The 24,212-nt window shown below is 41.4% G+C and overlaps 1 protein-coding gene across 2 annotated transcripts; it reads right to left on the bottom strand.

Annotated features, from left to right (window-relative positions):
• Positions 1-1,294: 1,294 nt before the first annotated feature.
• cluha (clustered mitochondria (cluA/CLU1) homolog a) lies at positions 1,295-22,296 on the bottom strand. 2 transcript variants are annotated; one of them, XM_035155120.2, is made up of 27 exons: positions 21,929-22,296; positions 15,069-15,259; positions 14,389-14,560; positions 13,580-13,723; positions 13,263-13,390; positions 12,943-13,097; positions 11,454-11,579; positions 10,897-11,044; positions 10,704-10,796; positions 9,871-10,305; positions 9,322-9,581; positions 8,921-9,234; positions 7,212-7,313; positions 6,890-6,990; positions 6,636-6,788; positions 6,483-6,545; positions 6,148-6,392; positions 5,966-6,050; positions 5,714-5,867; positions 5,006-5,145; positions 4,836-4,916; positions 4,611-4,736; positions 4,378-4,499; positions 4,195-4,288; positions 3,970-4,104; positions 3,802-3,875; positions 1,295-3,301 (listed from the first exon to the last, which is right to left on the bottom strand). In XM_035155120.2, exons 1-27 carry the CDS (start codon positions 22,056-22,058, stop codon positions 3,175-3,177), a joined length of 4,098 nt encoding a protein of 1,365 aa, XP_035011011.1. In that variant the 5' UTR covers positions 22,059-22,296; the 3' UTR covers positions 1,295-3,174. The 2 variants fall into 2 exon arrangements, with proteins under 2 accessions (XP_035011011.1, XP_035011010.1); XM_035155119.2 differs by having other exon boundaries at positions 8,834-9,234.
• Between the last annotated feature and the right edge of the window lie 1,916 nt (positions 22,297-24,212).

The following is a 24,212-nucleotide window of genomic DNA, read 5'->3' on the forward strand; positions in this document are numbered from 1 at the left end:
GGGATGAAATTGAAAAGGTAACATATGACAAGATATGCGTCTATTTTGGGATCATTTCACTGTCCATTGTAGCTGTTCTGCACATGTGGTTATGTGCATCTTTGTAGAAGTTCATACAAGTTGTTATACTATTACCTTGGGTCCAATCTTATTATGGCCACCTCATAGTTTGCAAATCAAGATAAGGTTTGTATTACACGCTAAAAATATACACAATGCTGAATGTACACTAAAGACACCATAATCTGCATTTATAAAATACACAGCTCTGCTCAATTTCTAATTACAATATTGTATTGTACATATACAATTAAATTAATATTTCAGCTTTATTCTCTGCGCTTTTCAATTAAGGTGTTTGGCAATTTGGTTTATTTGAAAGCCATGTTTATTAAAAAAATTCTAACTACGTTTTGCATCATTACACCATGTACCTTCTTGTTTCCCTTACGTCTTATGCTTATGTTAAATAGTGTGAAATAAGCTCATGCACTTAAAACAGCTAAACCTGTTCAATGGTCACAACTGAAAACTGGACTCTGATGTGTACAACTTAACCGAGGCACTGTGTTAAAAAAAAAAAACAATATAGAGTTTTCTGCAGACAGTTTGATTATTCTCAATGAATTTATTCTATTTTATAAACTATTAAAACATCCAAACAATAGACTCACGGCTGTTGGGAGATTTCAACAGGTTCAGAACATGTTCAAAAGGTAGCAGTCTATTATTTTTTGTCATCGGACTAATATAATTGAAAAAAAAAAATGCTTAAAATAAAGATTCCCTCTTTAATGTACCGAACTTGTGTGTATTTGTGCGCATTCACACTACATGACTGACATTTAGGTCAATGCATGGTCTTCACAATGACAGAGGTGTTAGTGTGACACCTCGTGGACACTGGTGGTATTACCGTCGAGCTAGACTTGGTTAAGAGAAAATGTAGAACTGAAAAAGTATGATCCAAGAAATCAAAAAAAAACAAAAAAAAAACAAGAATATTTCAACATTATGAAGATTCTACCTGTCATCACGCTCATTGCTTTCAGAAGGATAAATAATAGGCACAGTACACACCAGGCTCTGCTCCTGCATGTGAGGGCATCATGTTTTAGGAGCATAATCAGGAAACTCACTGTAAAAATGTCATGGTTCAGTCTCTACAGCTCACTTTATGTTGTTTGTTTATATATACACACAAACGCTTCTCCTGGATTTGCACTCAGCCAAGTACAGTCAGTCAGTGTTGCACATCTTATGCCAAAGTAAAAACTGCATTTTCTGCAACAGCTCCAGCACCATCTCTCTATTGCTTTAATCACATAAACATTTAGACACGGCAACAATTAAGTAACAAATTGCCATGGGAGGGATACATTGCATGTATACAAGCGCAAACAAACCCTTTATCAGTCTTTTTTTTGGTACATCACATCGAGGCAACCCTTCGTTTGTCCACTTTTGGAGGTGCCGTGAATGTTAACACACCCACACAGCACAAGAAAGTGCACTAAATACTGCTCAATGAACAGACACTCCTGGCTGGTTTTCTGTCTCAGTTACATATGAAAAGATGACATGATCCAATAATGAAAAAAAAAGAAAATACACCCAGCAACAATAAATCACTCACTACTGCCAATGTTGAACACCTGTCCGATGGTGAGAGGTTTGATGCAGAAACAGATTGACAACATTGGTGGCCATGAATGTTTTAAGAAAAGAGGCGTCAGCCATCCAAACAGGTTAACTGCGTGTAGAAAAATAAAACATCTGGAAAGCCAATGTTCACTCAGCCTCTATTCAAACTATGCAGCAGCAAAAATAAGCAACAGCTCTGGCCAATAAGAGTTTTCTCTTGAACTACACAAAGACACACACACACACACAAACACACCGTCACACATACAAACACACATGCACACATTTTCTTTCAATGTGTAAAAATAGAAAGTTGGACACAGCTACTATATAGATAGATAAATCTACTGCATAAAGTGGACGTTTTCAATTCTGCGGTTTTTCCATTATCATCCATCCAGTACCTGTCTAAACCCGATAGAGATTTATACATCTTTTTTTCCCACTTCTATACATTTTCTATAAAACAGACATGGCTTAATTTAACTGATGATTAACAGGCCTAAAATACCTTTTTAATTCTCCTGTGCACTTTTACAAAAAAACAAAACAAAAACAAGTCATCATTTACTTAAAAAGGAAAAAAAAAACAAATCCAGCAAATAATCAAACAGTTGAAAAGCTAACTAATGTGTTGTTTCCTTGCTTGGAGATTCAGGAACCGCGGGTCACAGCAGGGACCCACCTGGGATGTCATAAGTAAAAATGATAGAACGGTTAAAAGAATAGACCATTGGGTTCATGTGAGAACAATAAGCGGTTGTTGTGAACTGGCTCAAAGAAGCCACAGAGAGTGAACATTTACATTCTGAAGCCCCACGTGAAAAAAATCTCAAATTTATTTACTGTATTCTGGTCTTAGTGCACAGTATAAAGTACCCCTGAGTTCTAGGACAGGGTAGGTGCTTTATCATTTAGAGCACCAGGGCGGGGTGGCGTGTGTAGGTGTGGGGTAAATGCTTGGGGTTTCCTCGAGGCTAGTAAGGGTATGGTGGGGCAAAACGTGGTCCTGGGCTTTCAGTGGTTATAGGAAGTTTAAGTTGAGAAGAAGCCTGACTTGGGGATGATGGTACAGTGGATAAGTGGATAAGGCTCTGGTATACAATGTCATGGTCATCCTTGGTCTCCCTCCCCCGGCTGCAAACACTCGTTCATATATGATCATATTTCTAAGCAGCTGACGCCTCCAGTGACTTCATCACCAGGTTCTCGGGTCGGGGATATATATTTTTTCTTTTTTTAAGATTGCACATTAATATTGATTCTATGTCGTTTGTACTTTCTCTTCCCTCGCATCCTACCTTGTAGGAACTTCCTGCTCTGTATTTATCCGTCCTACAGTTCACACAGTTTGTTCTCTGGACTGCCCTGACCCATCCATCCCTCTCCCTCCCCTGTTTATTTCAATGCTGATTTTAACTGCTTGCTTCTCAGGTCCACAGGCCTGGTGACATGGCTGTTTCGTCACAGCCTCTTCTCCCTCCCCCTCAAATAGCAGAAAGCAGCAGCGCGTTGAGGGCTTTCTGGGCATTAATCAATGGGAATTGTGTCCTCTAGTTCCAGTGGTCTTTCTTCAGCCTGCTCCTCGCTCTTTCCCAGCTCCTGCAGCTGCTGCCGCCGTTGAACCTCCGCCTTCAGGTTCTCCAGATCCTTTTGGCTGCAAAGAAAAACGAGACGGGTCAATGATAGACCTTTTGTAGAAGAAACTTCTAGCCCAGATTCACAAATTAAAATGTGAGCCTTTTATGTTTCCCTCAATTTTATTAAAAAATAACCTTATTTGGACTTGAATTCTGAAGCTCCTTTTCCACTGGTCAAAAACCCCACTAACACCCACGGGCATTGGCACGTAAATAGCCATAACCTTTGAGTAGTTGGTGTTTTTTACATGTTGGGAACGACGTGCAACATGGATTTTTTTTTGTATTAACACATTGGTTTCCGGCGCATTTGTGACATTAAACAAGACGCACCAGGGGAAAAATAGAATAGTAAAGTCTTCAACTGACAATGAGAATGAAGGGAACCCTGGGCATTTACATGTGACTGCAACGAGTGTGTAACTCTGAACAGACTTTTGGAATCATATTTTTATTTATACTCCACATACACTTATGTATTTAGCCACATTACACTTATATTGTAATGGGACTCTACCTGAGAGGTATAAAGATGATGCCGTTGATGATGTTGAGCTGTTCCAGGATGCTAGCCATGCTGGGGGCAGTGAACTGGAGAAACAGAGGAAAAACATGATATCAGTGCTGAATGTTTACGGTTTTAACAGATGGAACGACAATAACACTTCAGACTGAGAGCAGTCACCTTGAGGGGCATGATGCTGGCGTTGGAGCCGTTCTTGTAGATCTCATTCATGGTTCTCTGCAGAGCCACGGCCTGCTGGGTGAGATACTTCAGGTACTCGGAGCTCTCCTTGGTTTTCTCATGTGCCTCACCCATCTGAGAGGAAGAGAAGAAGGAGTATTAAGTATCAATTCATCACATTTGATAGAGACGTTTGTCAGCAGTTTGGATTCCTGCAGGCTGTACCTGGTTCTTGTAAATAGTGTAGCCTTCCTTCTCATGCTGTAGTGCAGAGCGGAACTCAGCCTTGCTCTCGTAAACCCTCGCAACCAAATGATGACTGGAAAAAAAACAACATGTTATATAAACCATCACGTAAAGTCAGTATTATACCATTATAGATGATGATGATGATGAATGTGTCCCCACCTGAGGGCCACTTTGAGGGACCGGGGTCCGTGGTACTTTGTGTTGACGGTCAAGGCATACTCCAAGAATCTCAAAGATAAATCATACTCCATCACTCCGTGCAGCACCAACCCGATGTTACTCTGTGGAAGGAGAACCATGAACAGTAAATATTAAAAACTGAGCACAGTATGTCAACATTAACATTTTATTGATGTTGATTATTTATAAATCTCAAAAAACTAAATACTCACGTCCAGCAGTGCCATCTCTGGGTGGTCCTCCCCGCAGACCAGCAGCATGAGGTAACGGGCACGATACAGCAGCTTCAGGGCGGTCGACAGCTGCCCATTGGCAAAGCAGTACAGAGCCAAGTGCATCTAAGAAGTGGAGGGACACACACAGGAAATAAAAATAAATACAAGAAGGATTTCAAACTTTTAACCTAAAAAGATCCATCTCTGGGCGTGATGACTCACATATTCTTGAATAGTGTTCGGGTGCTCGATGCCGAGGACTCTTTCACTCATCAGAACGGCCTTCTGCTGGTTACTCAGAGCCTGCCGGTAAATACACACGTTTAGTGAAATCATAACAAAAGGACACTTTTGTAAAAGTTACAGACAAGGTTAGAGTAAATGCTACGTACCTCAGCGTGGTCTCCCATGATGTAATTAAGGCGTGCCAGCAGGCGCAGGCAGGCACAGATCTCTACGTGCATGGGTCCGTACACATTGTTGAAGAGGTTGAGAGCCTCATTGATCAGCTCACAGCCCTCCTTCAGGAAACCTGGAAATCAAGACAAATGGTTGATGTGCTACATCGGCGGTATTTATTACCTCCGCCAAGTGCAACAGTTACTGAATTTCTAAAGAAATAATGCAAAGTTCTTTATGAAAAAAATAAATAATAACAATAATAATAAGGCATGTTTAGAGTGCCAATATCTACGAATAGGTGACATTTTGTGCGAATTTGCAATTCATAATCAAATCAAAATACATTTTTTAGGGAAATTATTTGCATTTAGTAACTGTACGGTAACAAATATTCCTTTCAACTATATCAGAGAATTGATATTTTACCTGTGTTGAATCTTAACAGTGTCCTTGTATATTGTACATGTATTTGATGCAACACATGTATATGCAATATGGTGATAAAGTGGCTACTCAGGCTTGGTAGGTGCTCGGTGTACTTTTTTCAGTTTATTCACCACTAAATTTCTCATTCACCTACATAATCAGTCATTAACAAACAAAGGGAGCCGCATGAGGAGCAGTCAGGAGGTCAATGTTTGACTCAGGTTTGTAAATTAACATGTCTGACTGCATCAAGTGCGATAAGCATGTCTCACCTTGCTGTACTTTGGCCTGTCCACTCTGGAAGAAGTGGAAGGCGTCGGAGGCTTTGGGGTTAACGTGCTTCACAACAGGGAAAATATTCAGGATGTCCTCCTCTGTGAAGGCAGGCTTGTGGCGGCTGTCAAAGTTGTACTCCTTTATCAGAATCTACAAGACATATGAAAAAGATAATATAGATTAAATGTACCAGAATGGCCATTTGGTAAAGTGGCGACGAGGTGGTCACTAGACTCCATGGGTGTTACCTGGATGCCAGTTTTGATTGCAATTTCTCTGAGCAAGGTGCTTTTCTGGAGGCCGTATTTCTCCACCACCTGGTCCACGCTCTCACTGAACAAACAAACATTTCAAAACACGATATTAGTCACTAAAAGAAAATCAAAAACCCCTTAAACATTTGTTTCACATTGAAAGATGGTGCCCTCACCACTGTATGGTGAAGTGATAGTAGCTCTGTGCCTCGGTGGCAATGTTCTTCCACAGCTCGCTGGGCGTGAGGCTGGCCCACGCAGTGTTGTCTCCGCCGCCGGGTACCCTGTTGCGACGTTTACGGCTTTTGCGGCGTGACACCAGCTCGTCGGGAGGCAGGTGGGCGACAGCATCAGGGAAGGAGCTCAGTAAACAGTTGAGGAAATGACTTACAGCAGCAGAGAGGGCAGACAACTCCACGCCCTGAATGACAAAAATAAGAAAGACATTAATTAAAATAAAAGTAGGTTTGTCTTTTTAGAATGTAGATAATGAAAGTTAAATCTTTCAAACCTGGAGGTATGTCTTGAAGATATGTTTTGCACATCTGGTGATCAGCTCACTGATTCCTATTCTCTAAGATATAGAAGAAAATATATATTTTTAGAATGAATAAACACAAGTACGAACAGTATGTGAAGGTCAGATTCGTGGAATCAGACTCACATAGAAGTGCTCCAGCTGTGCTTTAGCAGGGGTTTTATCCACAAACTGCAGAACTGTCCCCAAATAGCGAGCGTTGATGCCTCTCTGGTGCAGGGCCTCTGTGAGTGTGGCTCCATCCATGGGCAGAGTACTGTGGTCCAAACAGTCTTTAACCTGCTCGAACACACACACAGACGGCTGTAAGCTCAGATACACAACATGAAAAATTCAACCCCTGTAAGATCTGGATCTGTTTGTGTTTGTGTGTTACTGACCAGTGATGGGATCTGACAGGACACCAGGAAGGCAGCAGCATCTTTAAGCAGCTGCTTCTGCTTCTGGATTTCATTTGCACTGTCATCTGGGAAACGTACCCCTGTTCAAAAACATAATACATTTATTCATATGTATTATTGTTCATGTTCAATACACAGCAAAGTGGCCTGGCTGTTAAGGTTTCATTCCTGAGAAGCAAAATAATCCAAATATTTCCATCCTATAGAGGCTTTATATTGAATTATTTTACTTTAATATTTTACATACATTAAAGCTCTTGTAAAGCTTCTCTTCATCATTCATCTTCTGTGTCACGCTCACCTGGGGAGAAGATGTCAGGGTTGAAGCGAATGTCAAAAGATGTGTTGCTGATGGATCCGACTGCCTTGCAAGCGTTAAGGACGACCTCACGGCTCTTGGGATCTGTTGGTGACAGGGATCAAAACACACGGAAAAGAAGCAGAAATGTTTAACATAATGGCAACATACACGTGTGGATTACGGAGCTGAAGGTGCTGACATGAGTTATATGGCTTAATAGTGTAAATGGAGATATTCTGATACCATTTTTCTGGATACCATTTTTCTATTTGAAGGATTCAAATACCTGGACTTTGCGAATCGGCCGATACAGAGTACCAATCAAATACAGCATAAATAAAAGTTTAGCTTATACCCAAAAAATGATTCTTTTTAATTGATTTCATGCTTTCCACAATTGTTTGCTTACATAACACTAACCAACAAAATCAGATGAAGGTACCATAATATCATGATGAAAAGCTAAGCTAAAAAAAACAAAAAAAGCTTATATAAAGTTTTTTAACAGCTGTATGCTACTGACCATGTGTATAAGTAATGACTGCTATCACCTATTGCTAGTGTTGCAAAGTGCCACCTCTTGAAACTGAAGTCTTGCATATGTTACGCGTCACTGTTTTACTTAACTTAACATGAAATATTTTGCTAAATTGCTGACATTTTAGCTCGCTCTGGATAATGCTACACTACCCAACGTCACTTCTTCTTAGCTGCTCTAAACACAGTACTTGCCAGTGGCAGGACAGAGTGACTGCAGTTTTTGAGTGGCAAAAGAACAAGTAGTGATTTCAAGGAAAAGTACATTCAAATTCTATCTGGGTGAAATGAATGAACGATGTGGTATCAGATTGGGACATAGATTTGTGTATATTTGCCGATGCCCGGTGTGAGATTTTATTAATGGTGGTAGTGGTATCAGAATATCTTCAAATGAATAGAAGCCAAATTTCTGTCACCTTCAACTCTGAGATCACAGGGTTGTGTGATTACTGCTGATCAGCTGATCACACAACAGACAGGAGCATTCATCTTGTAAATGCACAAAGGAGTGATTTGCTCGACAGTATCAAACGTCGGTTAGTTGAGGTTAATCTCAATGTGGACGAGCACCCACCACCTTTTCAAATCCGTTGAACATGCAAAACTACAACCACTATAGATCAGGTCAGTTCGTTTGACAAGCATATTACTGTGATTAAGGATCAGTACACAAATCACTGAACATGATTATCTTTTACATTCCAAAAAACAGATTTGGATTAACAGACTGCAACTGATTATTCAGTTACTATCCCACAGCAGAGGCATCGCAGGCTGGAACAGGGAGCGACGGGTTGATTTGATTGGATGCCAACACTCAGCCCCACAGCAGGCTGAGGACTGAGCAGGGACAGCTAGCCAGGTGGAGAGAAGTCACTATGATCCAGTAACAGGCACTTTAATGCTCTACAAGATACTCTAATGCTACGAACACACACACACTCTAAAATTAGCTGCACAAAGACAAGAAAAAATACTTCTCAACTGTGATTAAACACTACTTTTTTTCTATGCAATTTTCCACCGGAGTAGCTCTCCCTGCATCGTCCCCGATTTGCTTTTTGGGTTATTTTTGGACGTACCAATACCAGATCCATCTTCAGCAACTAAGGTCTCCGCCAGCTCTTTGGCCTGAGCTAATCCTGGAATACTTTCCTCAAGCTCCTTACCCTCCAGTGGGCTCTTGCACTCTCCGTTCTGGGTGGTTGGGGGGTCTACAGGCCCGTTTGTGGTGGGCTTTGTTGAGTTTTCTTCACTGTCAGGTGGTGACTGTGAGGCAGCAGAGGTGCTGTTGTCTGTCAGGCTTGTGCTGTCTGTGGAGACCTCTGTTGCAGTCGAATCTGCTGCAGTTGTCTGAGTCAGGCTTGTATCTGCTTTGTTTTCTGTGGATGTTTCTGTGATGGCAGGTCTGTCAGTCTTAGTGTCCCTGTTTGCTTTCTGTTGCATGAGCTGTAACGCCGCCATCTTCATGAAGAGAAGATATCTGGAGAGGGACACAAACAACAGTTGATGTACAAAAGCTCCATGCGACGACAGAACTGCGTTCATGCTCACTGTGGCAGACTCCTACCTGTGCTCAACAAAGGCCTCGATGAGCTCTTGGCGGAGACATGCCAGGCGGTGGCGGTGCTGGCGGGGGAAGCCTTGGTGCCGACTCTCTGGAGGCAGCTCCTCACCATCCACGGGCAGGAAATTGAGGTCAGGGGGGAAAGTACGCAGGAGGTCCAGGATATAGTGTCGGCCATCGTTTCCAATGATGCCTTTACACTCGACAGAGGAGCAAAGGTCCACTGAGTCGTTCTTCTCGTTCAGTACATCGTGTCTCTGGACCTAAAATTTATACCAAGCATAGCAAAGATAAGGCTTTTGTAAGTAGCAACAAACACTATGAAAACGTAAAAAAGGTTGTTAGTCCGTCATTCATACTCAACGACTTGACTACCCTGTCTGTGGCTCTCAAGTCCAAGACTTAATTCATTCTTTAAGTCCTGAATATATATTAAAAAAATGCACGTCTCCGCATATTTACATTTTTGGGGAGGACTCTGCGTAGAGTACACGTCTACGGGTATGCTACGGCGTAGCTTCAACACAGAAGCATGAATTGGGCTTTACTGACCTTGAGCGGCCTGCTGGTCTTCTCCAGCAGCTCCAGATATTTGTTGTGAGACACAACAGTCTTTCCAAAGTCAATGGATCCGTAGATGACGCTCTGCTCCTGCTCACGTTCCAGGATTCCTGGGATGATGGACTGGGCAGTCACTCGGTAGCCTCTGTAGTCCACCACTACCGTCCCAAGGGTGTAGAGACCCTCCACGTCCACCGCCCCGTACGCTCGTACTCCGTTCAAGTCATTGGTGGGCGCAGCGTGGGCAGCGGCATCTCCTCCCAACTCACGATAGTGGTCCCGCACGTCGAAGCCAAGGCTGAAGAAGATGTTGTTCCAGATGAACATCTGCATGCGCGTCTCCTCGCCGGGGTTGATGGCCATGACGTTGCCATCGATTACTGCCATTGCTCCTCGAGTGGCAGCTGCTGCAAAGTCACTGTGGACCTGCAGGGGAAATTTAAAAAAGAGACGTGGTGGTGATTTATAAGAAAAGCTACACATCGCCCGTCACAGTCAGCAAGTAGTCATCGGGTTATTACTTCTGATATCATTAAGGCAGAGTGAGAGCCACATGGCCAATCTAACACCATCTGAAAAGTTTTTACAACAGGAATCAGGCAGGTTGACAATGTTCAACTTAAGATCTTTTTAATACCAAAATCACAATTGATGTTACTGCCTACAGCAGGAAATAAAAAGTATGCAAGAATCTATAAAAATGAAAAGCAAGACTTTTTAATAATTTGAGGATTATGAATCAATGTATTAAAAGACATTACAAAACCACAAGAAACCAATATAAATTCACACAATGGGACAAAGCCTGAGCAGCTCAACAATACCTTGAATATGGCTCGCTCCCTCAGCAGCCGTTCAGGCAGGTTCTTCCTGGGAAGCTCTCTGGTTGTCTGCAGCTCCTCATTCCAATCTCTGGTCTGGAGACGCATCAACACAAACAACTTCAAAACACTGAAAAACAACTTCACATCATAGAGTACATCTGCCTGGTTTGCTGATGTGTTCAGTTGCGCCCACCTGTCCAGGTATGTGCTCCTCATAACCCAGGCGGGAGGTGTAGGCGTCCTCGGCACGAACACAGTCCATGGCGTGGTCTACCTGCGGAGCGGTCCAGCTGTAGACCTGGAAGGGCGTGGCTATCCTCTCAAAGGGATGCTTCTGGACCCTGCAGCAAAAACAGAAAATATCTACTTGCTTGGTCTTTTTATATATATATACACACACATTTTAGAAAGTTCATCTGAAATTTTAAGCAGTTTCTGAAATCATTAAAATTACAACCAGGGAATAACAAGAATCAGAGTAAATCCATTTGTTATTGTGCTTTGAGATTTTAGCCTGATGCCACCTGGTCAGATCTCTGCTGTGAATATGTTCTCACATGTTCAAATAAAGTAAATGAACAAATGAGTGACTGATTGTAAAAAATAATTAGTTTTAGTAAATTACAAAGTGAAAACAGAAGGTTGTGAATCCGCTGAAGGAAAGATGCATGAATCATTCAAGATGTAGGGAGGTTGATCTCTGACAGGAGAACAGATTAAGTGACACTAAAGGTGAAGAGATGTCGTCACCTTTTCTTCTGCATGGCAGTGAAGTTCTTCTTGAAGGCAGGACTGATCTGGCTCAGCAGCTCCACCAGAGAGTGGCTCAGGAAGCTGGGATTGGCTGGTTTGGGGTTAAAGGTGTAGGTGGTAGATCTGGAATAATAACGCAGACATTTTACCATCATAACTCACAGTAATATATGAAGTACTGGGTAGAAAAGATAAAGGACTAAACAAGCCTGAACTGGGGACTAGTTTAACTGCAGGGAAGTAACTTATTGCACCAATGTTCACAGAATTTAAAACATGAGGAACTTACACCTGTAGGCAAAAGTTGGCTGGCTACTAAAAGTGTCTAACTTAGAATGTCCTGGTTGGGCAAACATTTGCAGAAGCCAAAATTACTGTTTGACTTTTTTCTAGTTTTTCAGGTTCATGGCATAAAAATGAACAGTGCTTTAACATTATTTACTGTTTGTTTGCTGCAGGGGTTGTATTAACAACATACATAATTTGCCCAGTGGTACACAGACGGTATCATGGCTGTGATAAAGTTGTTAGAAACAGACAACACTGCTCCAAGCCTAACAATATCTTCCCCAATTCTATTTTCCAGAGTAATCCGATTGCAGCTCATTAATTTGATTGCTAAGCTTTTGCTGGCATCCAAAATTAGGATCCTACAACGGCTTATAGACCACAGTTGTCGAGTCTCTATCAACACTTATCACACTGTCTTCCATTAAAAGAAGCTGCAAATATATGAAAGCCTGTTCTATTTCAATGGAGACAACATGCAGAGGAAATGTGAGGCGCATGTTTCAAGACTAACTTCACTCACAGCAGCACCTGTTGCACTAAACATCAGCTTATCGAGGTTTAACTGCTGCGAGATACCGGACTTGAGCTGATGGTGGTGTAGGTTATAAATAAAATAACACTTTAACAATTTGGGAGCAAGTGTATTTAGATCCACTTTTGTTGTTTGATAGCAGAAAAAAAGTCGATGCTCCAGGTGCATGGTTATTAAAGAGTTGTACTTAATCAATCACAGTTGTGTTTTGGGTGTAATATGTACTTAATCAATCAGAGTACCATCCCCCATTCCTAGTAAAATCCAGGCAAGCTTGCAAATTGATTTGCCTGTATACAAAGTGAAAGTGTGTGTGTGCATATTGCACATCAAACAGTGAAATGCTGCACTGACTTTAGACCAGGTTTTTATTGGTCAATGATGCAATAAGTTTCTTCTGCCTGAAGCATCAACAAAGCTCCTGATCACACCACATTTTAAGACCAACAAATCCTAGGTGCTCAGATGGGTGCAAGTGCATTTGGTATTTAAACAACATGAGCTTAATGAGAAAATGACAATTGCACCTGTGACACTTTGTGTCCTGTGTCAGATGGGTTCCCATTTGTTGCTCTGCATAACAGCCAAATACTTTGTGTATAAACTGGTACTAAAGTGAAACAATGGAGCCGTTAGAGATACAGGGTAGAAATGTTGACTGACTGGTTGAGGTAGAAGCCGCGTGTAGAGGCAGTGACACTGATATGGCGTTCCTCCACAGTCACCATGTACAGATACATGAGGTCACCGTGCATCTTCCGGTTTCCAGGTGGAGGGTTCCAGCCGCTCATGGTCAGGACCTTCAGGCACTGCATAGGCTGTCGAGGATATTAAACCAAACGGTCAAATTAAAAAGTTTAAACGAAAACATTTTAATTTACTTTCTTTTATTTGATTACTATGAATTTGCACTTGGTTGAGGCTCAGTTTTTCTTGTCCATGATTATGTTTACATGTAGAGCCAAACCCAGGCAACTTCTCACCTTCCATTCCTTGTTCTGTGGCTGAAGGGGCACCAGGGGGCGGTCTTTACTGCCAGGCAGGATGTGCTCTGGGGGGGTGCAGTCAATCTGCTCCAGGTCATTACCCTTTTTCTTTCGCTTACCACTATCTGCAAGCACATCACGAGTAAGATGAGTTTGTGCAGGACAACAGAGGTTCCATCTTTCACTAATGTGTTAAACTCAGCAACACAGGAGGATAATGTAACCACATGCAAGAGACACCTATGTCACAAAGCATTAACTTTACCAAATTGAATATAAAAATGTAACTTCTGAAAAGCCCTGTGGTGTTGTACCTCCAAGGTCTCCGTCAGTGAAGATGCTGAGGAAGGAGAGGGAGTTGCAGTCCACTCCGTTGTAGGAGTCTGATGGGTCCAGACTTTTCAGCAGGTCTCTGATGTGACGCACGTGGATACGAGCTTCACGTACAGTGTACGGCTCTGCAGCAAAAACAGGCAAAAGAAACCCAAAGGTTACAAATGGGTATTGAGAAGTTTGGGAGTAATTGATCGGGATAATCCAAATTTGTTATGAAAATATAAAATAACAAATTTCAGTTAGTCTTTGCCTGCAGCCATTTTACCAGTTATGCAGGTTATATTTTAACTTGTGTATTGTTCCTTAAACCATTTATATGTAGATGAAACAGTTTTAACACTGTATTTGCTGTGAATGATGATGTAAGATCAGGTTTGTCAGGTTGCACCTGCCCATGCAGTCTGACTCTATCACTGCCATTAACGGTTTATGTGTTTTCACATGACCAGATTAGTCTGAGACATTTTCATTGGGAGGTCGAACACATTTTCCCTGTAGCTTCCCAACACAGATGGTTACACTCTGCATCTTTACGTAGAGCTTTTGGACATTTTATAAAAAGCTACATGTTTTATTTGTTGGTTCAATAAGAATGAATAAATCCTCCAAAAGAAAAAGACTGTTGAAAATATAAATGTGTTTCATTGAGGATAATGATTTACATTTATTTTACATGCTTTAAATATCAGACTAAAACAATGGCAGCATTATGGTTACAGCTCAACTTTTCAACGTTAATTTCTCTATTTGCACAAAGACAACAACAAATTGCTGGCGGGCTTCTGACCTTCCACCACTTTGAGCAGCGAGCCCTCCTGCAGGCCCTCGATAGACTTAAGCTCAGCGAAGTTGTCCAGCACGTTTCCATCCAGCTGCAGGGAGAAGCAGGTGCGGTGGCAGGTGTCCTCACGGTCTATTAACACCTGATGGATTTCCTGCACCATTTCTTGAGGCGACACCTGAGGGAGAGGAGCGAAGAGGGGAGATGAAATAATCTGGAAATGCAAATCTTTAGAAATATTTACAGCTTGAGAAATATGGGCTACTTTGGGATCAACTGATCAGAGTAACATGGTGTTCAGAAAGGATATCACAACTGTACAAAGTTATACTAGAGGTAATTATTGCTTCTTCTGTTGTGACTATGACCAGGTAAATGGCATAAATAAAACAGAGCAGGTCAAAAGTATTTCACCAAGAACATTAACATTTTATTTATTTGCCAGAGGCTAATAGTGTCAGTTTAAACCAAAGACTGTTGGAGTGATGGAGTGTGAGTCATTTAGTCTCAGCTGTTAATGACATTTCACCTCATTTTTATATCTAATTAAAACCAAACATACCAAAAAAAGTTAAATTACTTTTTAACCCTTACGCTGTGTATAGTCATGTCGTCCAACTTTAAATTTAGTCTATGGTTTAAACCCAACCTAAAGACCTGCTGCTCGTGAAGCGCCACATCCTTACCTGCAGGTCAAACGGCTCTGTGCCCGGTGCCTGGATCTTAACAGTGAAGCCTGTGTCCTGGATCACAATCACTTCCTGTTCGTTGGAGTCATCTCCGTCCGCCTCACTGGTCCCATCATGCATCGCCTCAGTCTCCTCTGTGTGCTCGTGAGCCCCGTCCCCGTTCACCATGGCTGTATCTGCAGTGTGCCCTGCAGCAGAAAACACAGGTCAGCTGTGAATTATGGACCTTTCACTCAAGTTTTAATACAGTTTTCTGACAATGTAAATGTACAATATGTAGCTTCAGCTGCTCTGGGCCATTTAATGAAAACAATAACAAAAGACCTAGTTTGATAGCATCTTGAAGCAGCATGGGATCATGGGAGTTGTCGTCTACATCTACCTGACGCTAGTCAAATCAAGCTCACAGATAAGGTCATGTATTTAAGTTTTATTCACGTTATGCAGCAAACAGAAATGAATATACATGATCCATTACAAGTGACCAATACAAATAATGAAATGAATAAAAAACCAGCTGACTTTTAAGCAAGGCGATTGACAGTTAAAAAGGCAAGCAAAATGAAACGCCCTGTTATCTTGAATAAAACTTGGGACTTTTCTGGGATTAAACATTGTTTGAAATATTTTGGATAATGCATGTTCACAAGTCAAAAAAAATGTAGAACGTATGTCTAGTTGTTTTTAGACATTTTAATGAATAGGTATATATTACATCTATTAGTATAAAAACAATATATACAAAGCATTTACACCTGAAATCCTGCACTACAATTAAATTGTATAAAGAAACAGCTCTGTTCTCAACAGCCAACAGTAACTGGGCAACAGTGAACAGCATGTTCAGATAGTCAGCCATGCAAGTCATCCTGACAACACAGAAAACCCTTTTCACAGAGACGCTGCCAGGCAGCCTGGTGACAAACAAAGCACATGTAGCCAGAGGCTCAACGACCTTACGAATATCCTTATGAAATATTTATGAATTTGTTAACAGAGCCTGCAAAGCTAAGCTACAGTATTCCATTGCTGCAGTGTGAGTGCATTTAATTCAGATTAATTCAACACAAAATTTAACTAAATCAACTGTACAAGCATTTTCTCTTTGAACCTACAAAAGTTGAACCTACAACAAACAAATAATTGTATTAGAAAATTAACAATAAGTAAAAAGCTGATAAAGAAAGAATGAATGAATCTTATTACCAACAACAACCTGCTTAAGGCAACACTGTTGGAACAGAGGGTGAATACAAAATATTTAAACATTCACAACAGGGTTTTACTGGTCATTTGCATGGCTGATCGTGAGTGAACATCAACTCTGCTAGTAACCCATTTGATAAAAAAAAAAAAAACCTCTTTAATTGATGTTCAATCCCTTAATTTTACATTTATTTTTATATATATATAAAAACTACGTAATGTAAAAAATCTACACCAATGAATGACAAGCTAATTTAAGAAGAAAGAATTATGACATGAATAAAAGGCCCCTGGATAGATTAATTCAGAGCAGCAAGGCCGAGTATCCGTACATGGATGTCAGACAACTGTTTTCTCTCACTGGGACAACTGCTGCCAGCCTGCGTGTCCTTGCTCACTTATCAAGGGTAGCACAGCGTCAGGGTTACTTAGGAGAAGGGCCCGCAGGGAGGGGTGGGGCCTCATAACTGGACTACGACCCCGGGTGAGGAATGAACGTGCTAAAATGGTGGAGGAGCAGGGGCTGAAGCACGGCAGGCCACGCTCTGAATAACAAACACAACGGCTTCGGACGACACAAGATCGTAACATTACAAGCCAGAGGAGAACGAGGGGCTGGTGTCAAGTGTTTTGGTGCTGTAGTCGTTTGTGCTTTCAGTTGTCAGGAGAGAAACATTATCAGATGGCAGTTGATTATAAGATCAGGGAGTTGAAAGTTTTACCTAGAGTTTTGAAGTGTTTCAGTTCAGCTGGACTCATTTGACGGGCTACACAGGACAGTGTCCATCGGTTTTCGAGCAGCCATCATCTACATCCATCATTTAGAGCAGTGGCTCGCAACATTTTTTGTCATTGAACAAAATCCACTGAAAGAAATATATATATATATATATATATATATATATATATATATATATATATATATATATATATATATATATATATATATATATATATATATATATATATATATTATAAGAACATGATCCCATGTCCTTATAATGACTTGGATGCAACTCTACACATTAGCCTTATTTAGTATATGCACATCTATGAATATACAAATTAGTTCAACCAACATTTTCAACAACTTTTCACTCGCCTGCAGCTTTGACCCTGCTCAAACCCACAAGCCTCGTGTTTGACGTTTAACCAGCTACTGTACACTACACGAGGTAAAGTGGTAAGATTGGAGTTATTTAGGCAGACATCTTGGAAATGGAAACTAAATGTGAAGACAAAGAAAAATTAATGGTATCGGGTCATCTGCAAATCTATGTATTAGAATGGTAAGGTTTCTGTGTTTATGGGTCGCACGCTAGCACGTTAGCGATGGACAATACATAATATGAGCCTTTAAATTGACTTTTTTTACCAAACAATTCATCTTTTGGCAACACATTTTTCGGGGGATGTCAGTATTTTGCCCGAGGACATTTCGACATGCAGATGGGGAAGAACGATATCTAGCCACCAACTTTCTGGTTAGGTGACGACCACTATACCCCCCTCAGCCACAGCTGCCCCTTAATAATAATGTGTTGCTAATGTTAGATGGTTTCCATCAACACCCCCGAATTAGCTACCTTAGATTTACAAAATACTGCAAATTAGCCCCAATTAGCTTCTACTTTGTTACCCCTCAAATGCGCTGTAGCGAAACATTTTCCTCCTCGTCAACCACACACGCGCTAAAGCTGCGCTCAGACATGCACTGAACTAATTTCCATGTTAAATAAGAAATAACTGTTTTGTAATATTAAGAGCTGCTGGTCCATGAATCAGTTGGTTCAACGCCAAACGAGTCACTGGATTTAGCTTTATAAAATGTGAAGCTGTAAGTTTAATTTGTTTTAGCTTGGAGTATCCACAGTGATTGATGAGGCAATCCAGCCTCAGTCTGTGTTACAGGAGAAAGGTGAAGTTACAGTCGAAATCACAAATTCAATACCTCCTGTTTTTTTTTTAGAGAGAAAGAAGCAAAAATCGAGACGCATGTTTCGAGACAGAATATGGTGACGGTCAAAGAATGAAACAGCAGTTTGTTCTGAAGGAAGACGCTGATGTGTCTGTTTATCATTATTATAAAAGGGATATAAGAGGTAATCCAGTACAGATACATCTTTGAGTGAAATAATTTTTGCAGGCGCAGCTATCCCTGTAATATTTCTGGTTATTCTGGGCCACTGAATTCTTGATTGTTTTATGACAATACCGGATTTGTCAAAGTATCGCATCATGAAGTACCGACATCTGAGTAAATAAATTCACCTCCCACCAAACTACTTCAATTTATCCCTCAGTTAAACTGCGAATCACTCATTTAATCACAGAATAATACAACTATTCAGTGTATCTCGATATATTTACTCATTTTCTTTGCTATATTTTAATATCATGTCTTTTGCCATGATATTAAAATATAGCATTTCTTCACTAAAAAAAAGACTAACTTTGTCTCGAGTATCGTCCACTCAACTTTAAACTCTTAAAATCCAATCCAAGTTAAATATCATACCAGAGCCACACCAACTCTCCATCAGTAATTTGCAGGGGAGTTCAAATGGGAACAAACCAGTCAGCTCTGTAACCTCAAATGTCCACAACAGCTAAAAACATACAAAATGAAGACATGCGAGAGGTCATTAAGCAGCGATGTCTTGACCCAAAACAATCACACACCTGTGGTATGAGACCAGGCAGAAGCCCTCTACCAGGTCATGGTAAAGAATCAATGAAAGATACAAAAACAAAAAAAGAGACACACTGAAACACTTCAGCGAGCAAGTTTACACTTCAACTGACCCATTTTTCCTCTGGCTAAACCTTTCTGTGAATCAATCAGCTCAGAGGGCTGATTCACATGATCATCTTTCAGAGAAAACAACACTTGGAAATAAACTCTTCCTTAGTTGTTTATTACAGACAAATTCTCCTGTTGACAAAATAATAAACCCAGCAGCAGTCAACCATCTCTCTGCTCTGCAGTCCTTGACATGGGCACCCTGACTGCCGCCATAGCAACATTAACCAGCCAGCCAGACAACCCTGAAACGACAACCCAACTAGCATCACAAGGTGGAAAGCTCCTGGTGGACAGACAGACCCTGAGTCATGCAGATGTGACAGCTGTGAAGAGTGAATGAAAAGCTTGTTCGACTTTATAAAATCAAACTTGCCAAGAATGAATGACGACAACTACATCCCTCAGCTACATAATAAAACATAACGAGAAGATGCAAGTCATTCTGAAGATGGTTATCGTTTTGGATACAAAATAGTTTCGGCTTGTTGGGATGTGATGATTTTATTGTGGTAGTTATATCATTTTTATATGCCAATTATATATATTTGAGTTTTTAAACTGTTGATCAAACAAAGCAAGTAATTTAAAGACAACTTTTTGTGCTCAGGGAACTTGTTATGGGCTGAGAGATTTAAGAATAATAATTCAAATATAGAAAACTGCAGGATCTTGCACAAGAATATGAGGCAGCCAACAAGTGGTGAAAAGCAGCCAGTCGGTAATGGAGGTCTGGGGAGATGCCGCTCCTCATTCTTACTGCACAATTTTCAAGTTGCTGCCAGCACGAATAAGCCCATATAATGAGGATGTGGGGGTGGGACTAGCATGTTTCTCTGTCATCATGCTCAGATTGTTTTGAAGCGGAGGCTCATGGTCATAACACTAACATGCATAATGAATCGCAACTTGTTAATCTAAAAGTATTAAATTAGAATCAGCAGCCAATTCATATTCATTTTCCCAGAGCACAAGGTGAATCACAAAATGTCATATTTTGTCTCTATAAACAGACTGAAAAGACAGATGTGTGCATGTAAAGAGAGAAAACTTTACATTTTTTGCATGAAATATTGCTGCTGATCCATATTTTTTTAAAGTTCACCAATTGATTGATCGACTGTAGCTGCAACTAATGATTATTTTCCAGATCAAGTCAGAATTCATTATTTATCACTTGGGCCCTAAAAGGTGTATAATGCCGAACACGGTTCCTAAAGCGCAAGTTGATACCATCAGGTCGCTTATGATGTCCCACACTTCAAAACTTCACATATACATTTTAAATATCACATAATACAAAGGAAAACGCACAGATCCTGACAGCTGGTGAGCAGGGACCACAGAACATGGGGGGAAACGTGTGGGACCTGTGCTTCAAATAGAACCGAAACTGCTACAATATGAGAATAATTCATTCTAACTGAAGGACTACTTGTTTCAGCTGTTAAATGTTAAGGGTTTGTGGATGGACTGGACAGCTCAAACTGAAGTCCCCACCCAGAAACACACGAATGAATTAACCTGCACTCAGACTGGGCGCATTGAGCTTCCCCCTCCTGTGTTTCCCTATAAGAGACAGAGACAATTGAAGGTCCCACATGTGACAGACACACTGCACACACTCCGGTTGCTCTGCAGGTTGTGTAACGTGAACTCCGCCGGCTGGCACCGCTCGAGTCGGTTCAATCCGCCTCACGGCAACTTTTTTTATCTGTCACCATACTCACCAGCTTCCTGCACTTCATTCACCATGAGCGTAACCTTCCCTCTCACCGTGCACGCACCACCGTGACTTTTTTACGCGACGACCAGCTTCCGCTTCCCGGTCGAGCAGGGACGCTAGATATGATCTTCCCCGGCAGGGAGGTGAGGGGGGCCGGTTAGACGGTTATTACTGGCCGCTGGGTGTTTAATCCACCTGACATCTATTATAACGCACGTTTAACAGTAAAACATGGCGGTAACACATCCGTCACATGAACTGGTGGACACATTTACAGTAGAATACACCTAACCCTAACCGGTTTTATGACCGTCCCCCCCCGTGTTCATGCGAGCAGTGAGCAGCTCCACTGAAGGTGACCTTCAGTTCCTGGCTCTCACACGTTATTACCGAACATGTGCGTCGTTACGGGTTCGTACAACACAAGTGGCTCCACTGTGAAAACTCCACGAATCATGTGCATCACTGTCGACTCATACTTTACCCGTAAAACACCCGCTTTCACCGCCTGCGTTCATCTCTGCGACACAGACTCGAGCCGCTGCTTGCTAGTTAGCCGGCTAGCCTGCGAGCTAACTAGCCGCATACTGAGCGACGGTGCTAATGTTAGCATGCCGGTGTTTGGGTTAGCCTTCTGTGCTCCCGGTGACAGTGTCAGAATCGATCACAGCGATGACACTCGGATGTAGACTTGAATTTGATGCAGTGGAGGATGCTCACTTGCTAATAGCACAAACCAGCTCAAACATATGCATGTTTACTGCGGATTAGCAGGTGATGCTAGGTGCTTTTAAACTGCAAGAGGCTGTCAAGGAGATGGTTGGGGGGGGGAGAAGGAGGGGGTCAACCCCTATGGGTCAACCCAAGAGACCATCACCTTGGGTCTGAGGACTTTGAAGTCACACAAAGCATGGAGGCTAATGTCTCCAGCTTTAGTTGAGAGCTAAATGTTATATACAGTAACATTATATAGCACATTGAGCATAGTTAATGCACACAAGTGTCGGGTGTGTGATAACTCTCACTGCATGCATCGTGATAAGTGTAATCAACGTGTGTATTGTACATGTTAAGTGCGATGACAGAACATGCGAAGCAGCCTCTGTAGCTGCGGAGTCTCACCACAGTCGCAGGAATCCTTCAGTCGCGTCTTGCTGGATTCGTGATGGACTCCATCCCCGGCTTCATCCGCAAGATCAACCGGATTACAGTTAGGCACTGACGCCGGGATGTCATCTGTCTTGCTCACCATGGTCGGCAGTCAGTGTCGCTCCAGAAACCCCCCCCAGCAGCTTCGCTCGAATGTATGAGTCTTGCTTTAGAAATGCAAAACAACCCAAAGAAATCCCTATCTGCTTCTCCGGCTGTCGCGGGCTAGCTGGCTACATGCGAAGGGTACGAGCTTACAAAAACAAGTCTACGGAGGAAGGACAGCGCTGTACATGGTGGGGATCACACGTGGTTCTCTCCTCCCTCCTCTTGACCTCTTTGCCTTTGCGTTGCACTTCCCCACCCACTGAGCGTGGCGCTACGGAAAGCCGCATACGACAAATGGTTCTCTCTTTCTTTAATTTGAAATCTCATCTTTATTTTTTAGACAGTGGAGAGTTTCTCATATACACGAAGAATAAATGATCGTGGAAGACAAATAACTGCAGCACTGTTACTGTTATCAACAACACAAATTAATTATTAATTACCAGGACTTACCTTTTGACAGTTTGACTCACATGTCAGTGGCTGTTACACTGACCTGCTTCACCCCACTCCCACTGAGAGCAGCAATTCACAACTGTGACATATACACAACTGATCACTGACCATAATATAGATATTTCACCGTGATCACCATAGACCAGGGGTTCCCAAAGTGGGGTGCAGGGACCCCAATTGGTCTGACCGGGAGAGGTTCCAGGGGGTCCCTGGCAAAATGTAATCTATAGGTAACACAGAGAGAATGTATGACTACTCTGTTCCTGAATTTCATACACTCACTAAAATAACACATCTAAAATGAAAAATCTTTGCAAATGGGGGTCTGTGGTCTAGTTTGCTTCAGTAAAAGGGTCCATCAAGTGCAAACGTTTAAGAACCACTGCCATATACTGCATATGAAGATGGACGACACGTCTTCCCTTCCTCCCAATATCCAGATATGAGGTCAAAATATCCCGGACACAAACTCCACCACCGTGCACATTTGGAGCCAGAGTCTATGCAGTTGCGATCAGGGATGGAGGCAAGGTATCGAGGTTCCACTGATGCACGCGCTCAACCAATCGAGACTCGAGCTGTCAATCATGACCTTTCACCGCATTTTTACAGCATCAAATAATTTATCATAACCAAACCTACCAGAAAAAAGTAACACTTGGACATCATTGTGATAAGAACTACCTAAAAGGACTGAAAAAATCTTTACGAATAATGTATTCGACATGTGACTTTCTAGGTTGGCGCATGTCCTATCCTCTAACACAGAGGAGGCGACCCTATGACCTACACTGCAGCCAGCCACCAGGGGGCGATTAAGATGCTTTGTTTTCAGTTTTGGGAAGATGTCATGTCATTTATCTTTATATACAGTCTATGATGATCACAGGACAGTGCCCTTATTATATAAAGAAAATAAGTTTAAAGTCCAACTTGTCTCTTGGTTAAGAACAGAAAACACTTTTCCTCTCATCCTAAAGGGACAATTTGGGCCTGAAACTTTACTTAACATGCCAAATATTTTCTTCAAGTAATACAATTATTTTACACACAGCAGATAACAGTGTCAGGAGTCTTATGAGATAGTATCTGCTTCTCTTAAAAAAATACTGTAAAAATTAGGCTGACCTGAATAATTTCTCACGGGTATCCAATGCATTGGTTTTACAATTATAGAGTGGTAAATTGTAGATAATATTTCAAACTGGCTTGAATATTATTTTATTATTTACTAAATACACTGAATTACTTTATAGATAAGAAGAGAGAATAATGTTTGGAAAGATCCCCACATTCTCACAACTTGCAATGTGTAATCCAAAACATTTATCAGTCCTAAGTGATGCTATTACTTTTTTGTATGAGTTTGATTATGTTTTACTTGGTTGGTTTGCAGCCAGTGAGACACTGCCTTAGTGGTTTTGTTTCCATTTGTTTTGTTGTGTTGTTTAGTAATGTGAGATCAGGTGGTGTGTGTACATGACGTGCACTGTTTCTATTGCACATCAACCAATCGGTTCACGGTTGCTTAAGACTGCTTTTACTCAATCAACTTATTTATTTTATAATAAAGATTTATATTTCAATATGCAGCAGCTTTCTGACCCTGTGTGTTGTATGACGTATGAAGCAGTTATCAATATCATGTGTTGACGGTCTCCTGTATGGTCAAAGTGACGTTACAGAATCCAAC

The sequence above is a fragment of the Hippoglossus stenolepis genome, chromosome 4 (genome assembly GCF_022539355.2).
Source record: "Hippoglossus stenolepis isolate QCI-W04-F060 chromosome 4, HSTE1.2, whole genome shotgun sequence".
NCBI lineage: Eukaryota > Metazoa > Chordata > Actinopteri > Pleuronectiformes > Pleuronectidae > Hippoglossus > Hippoglossus stenolepis.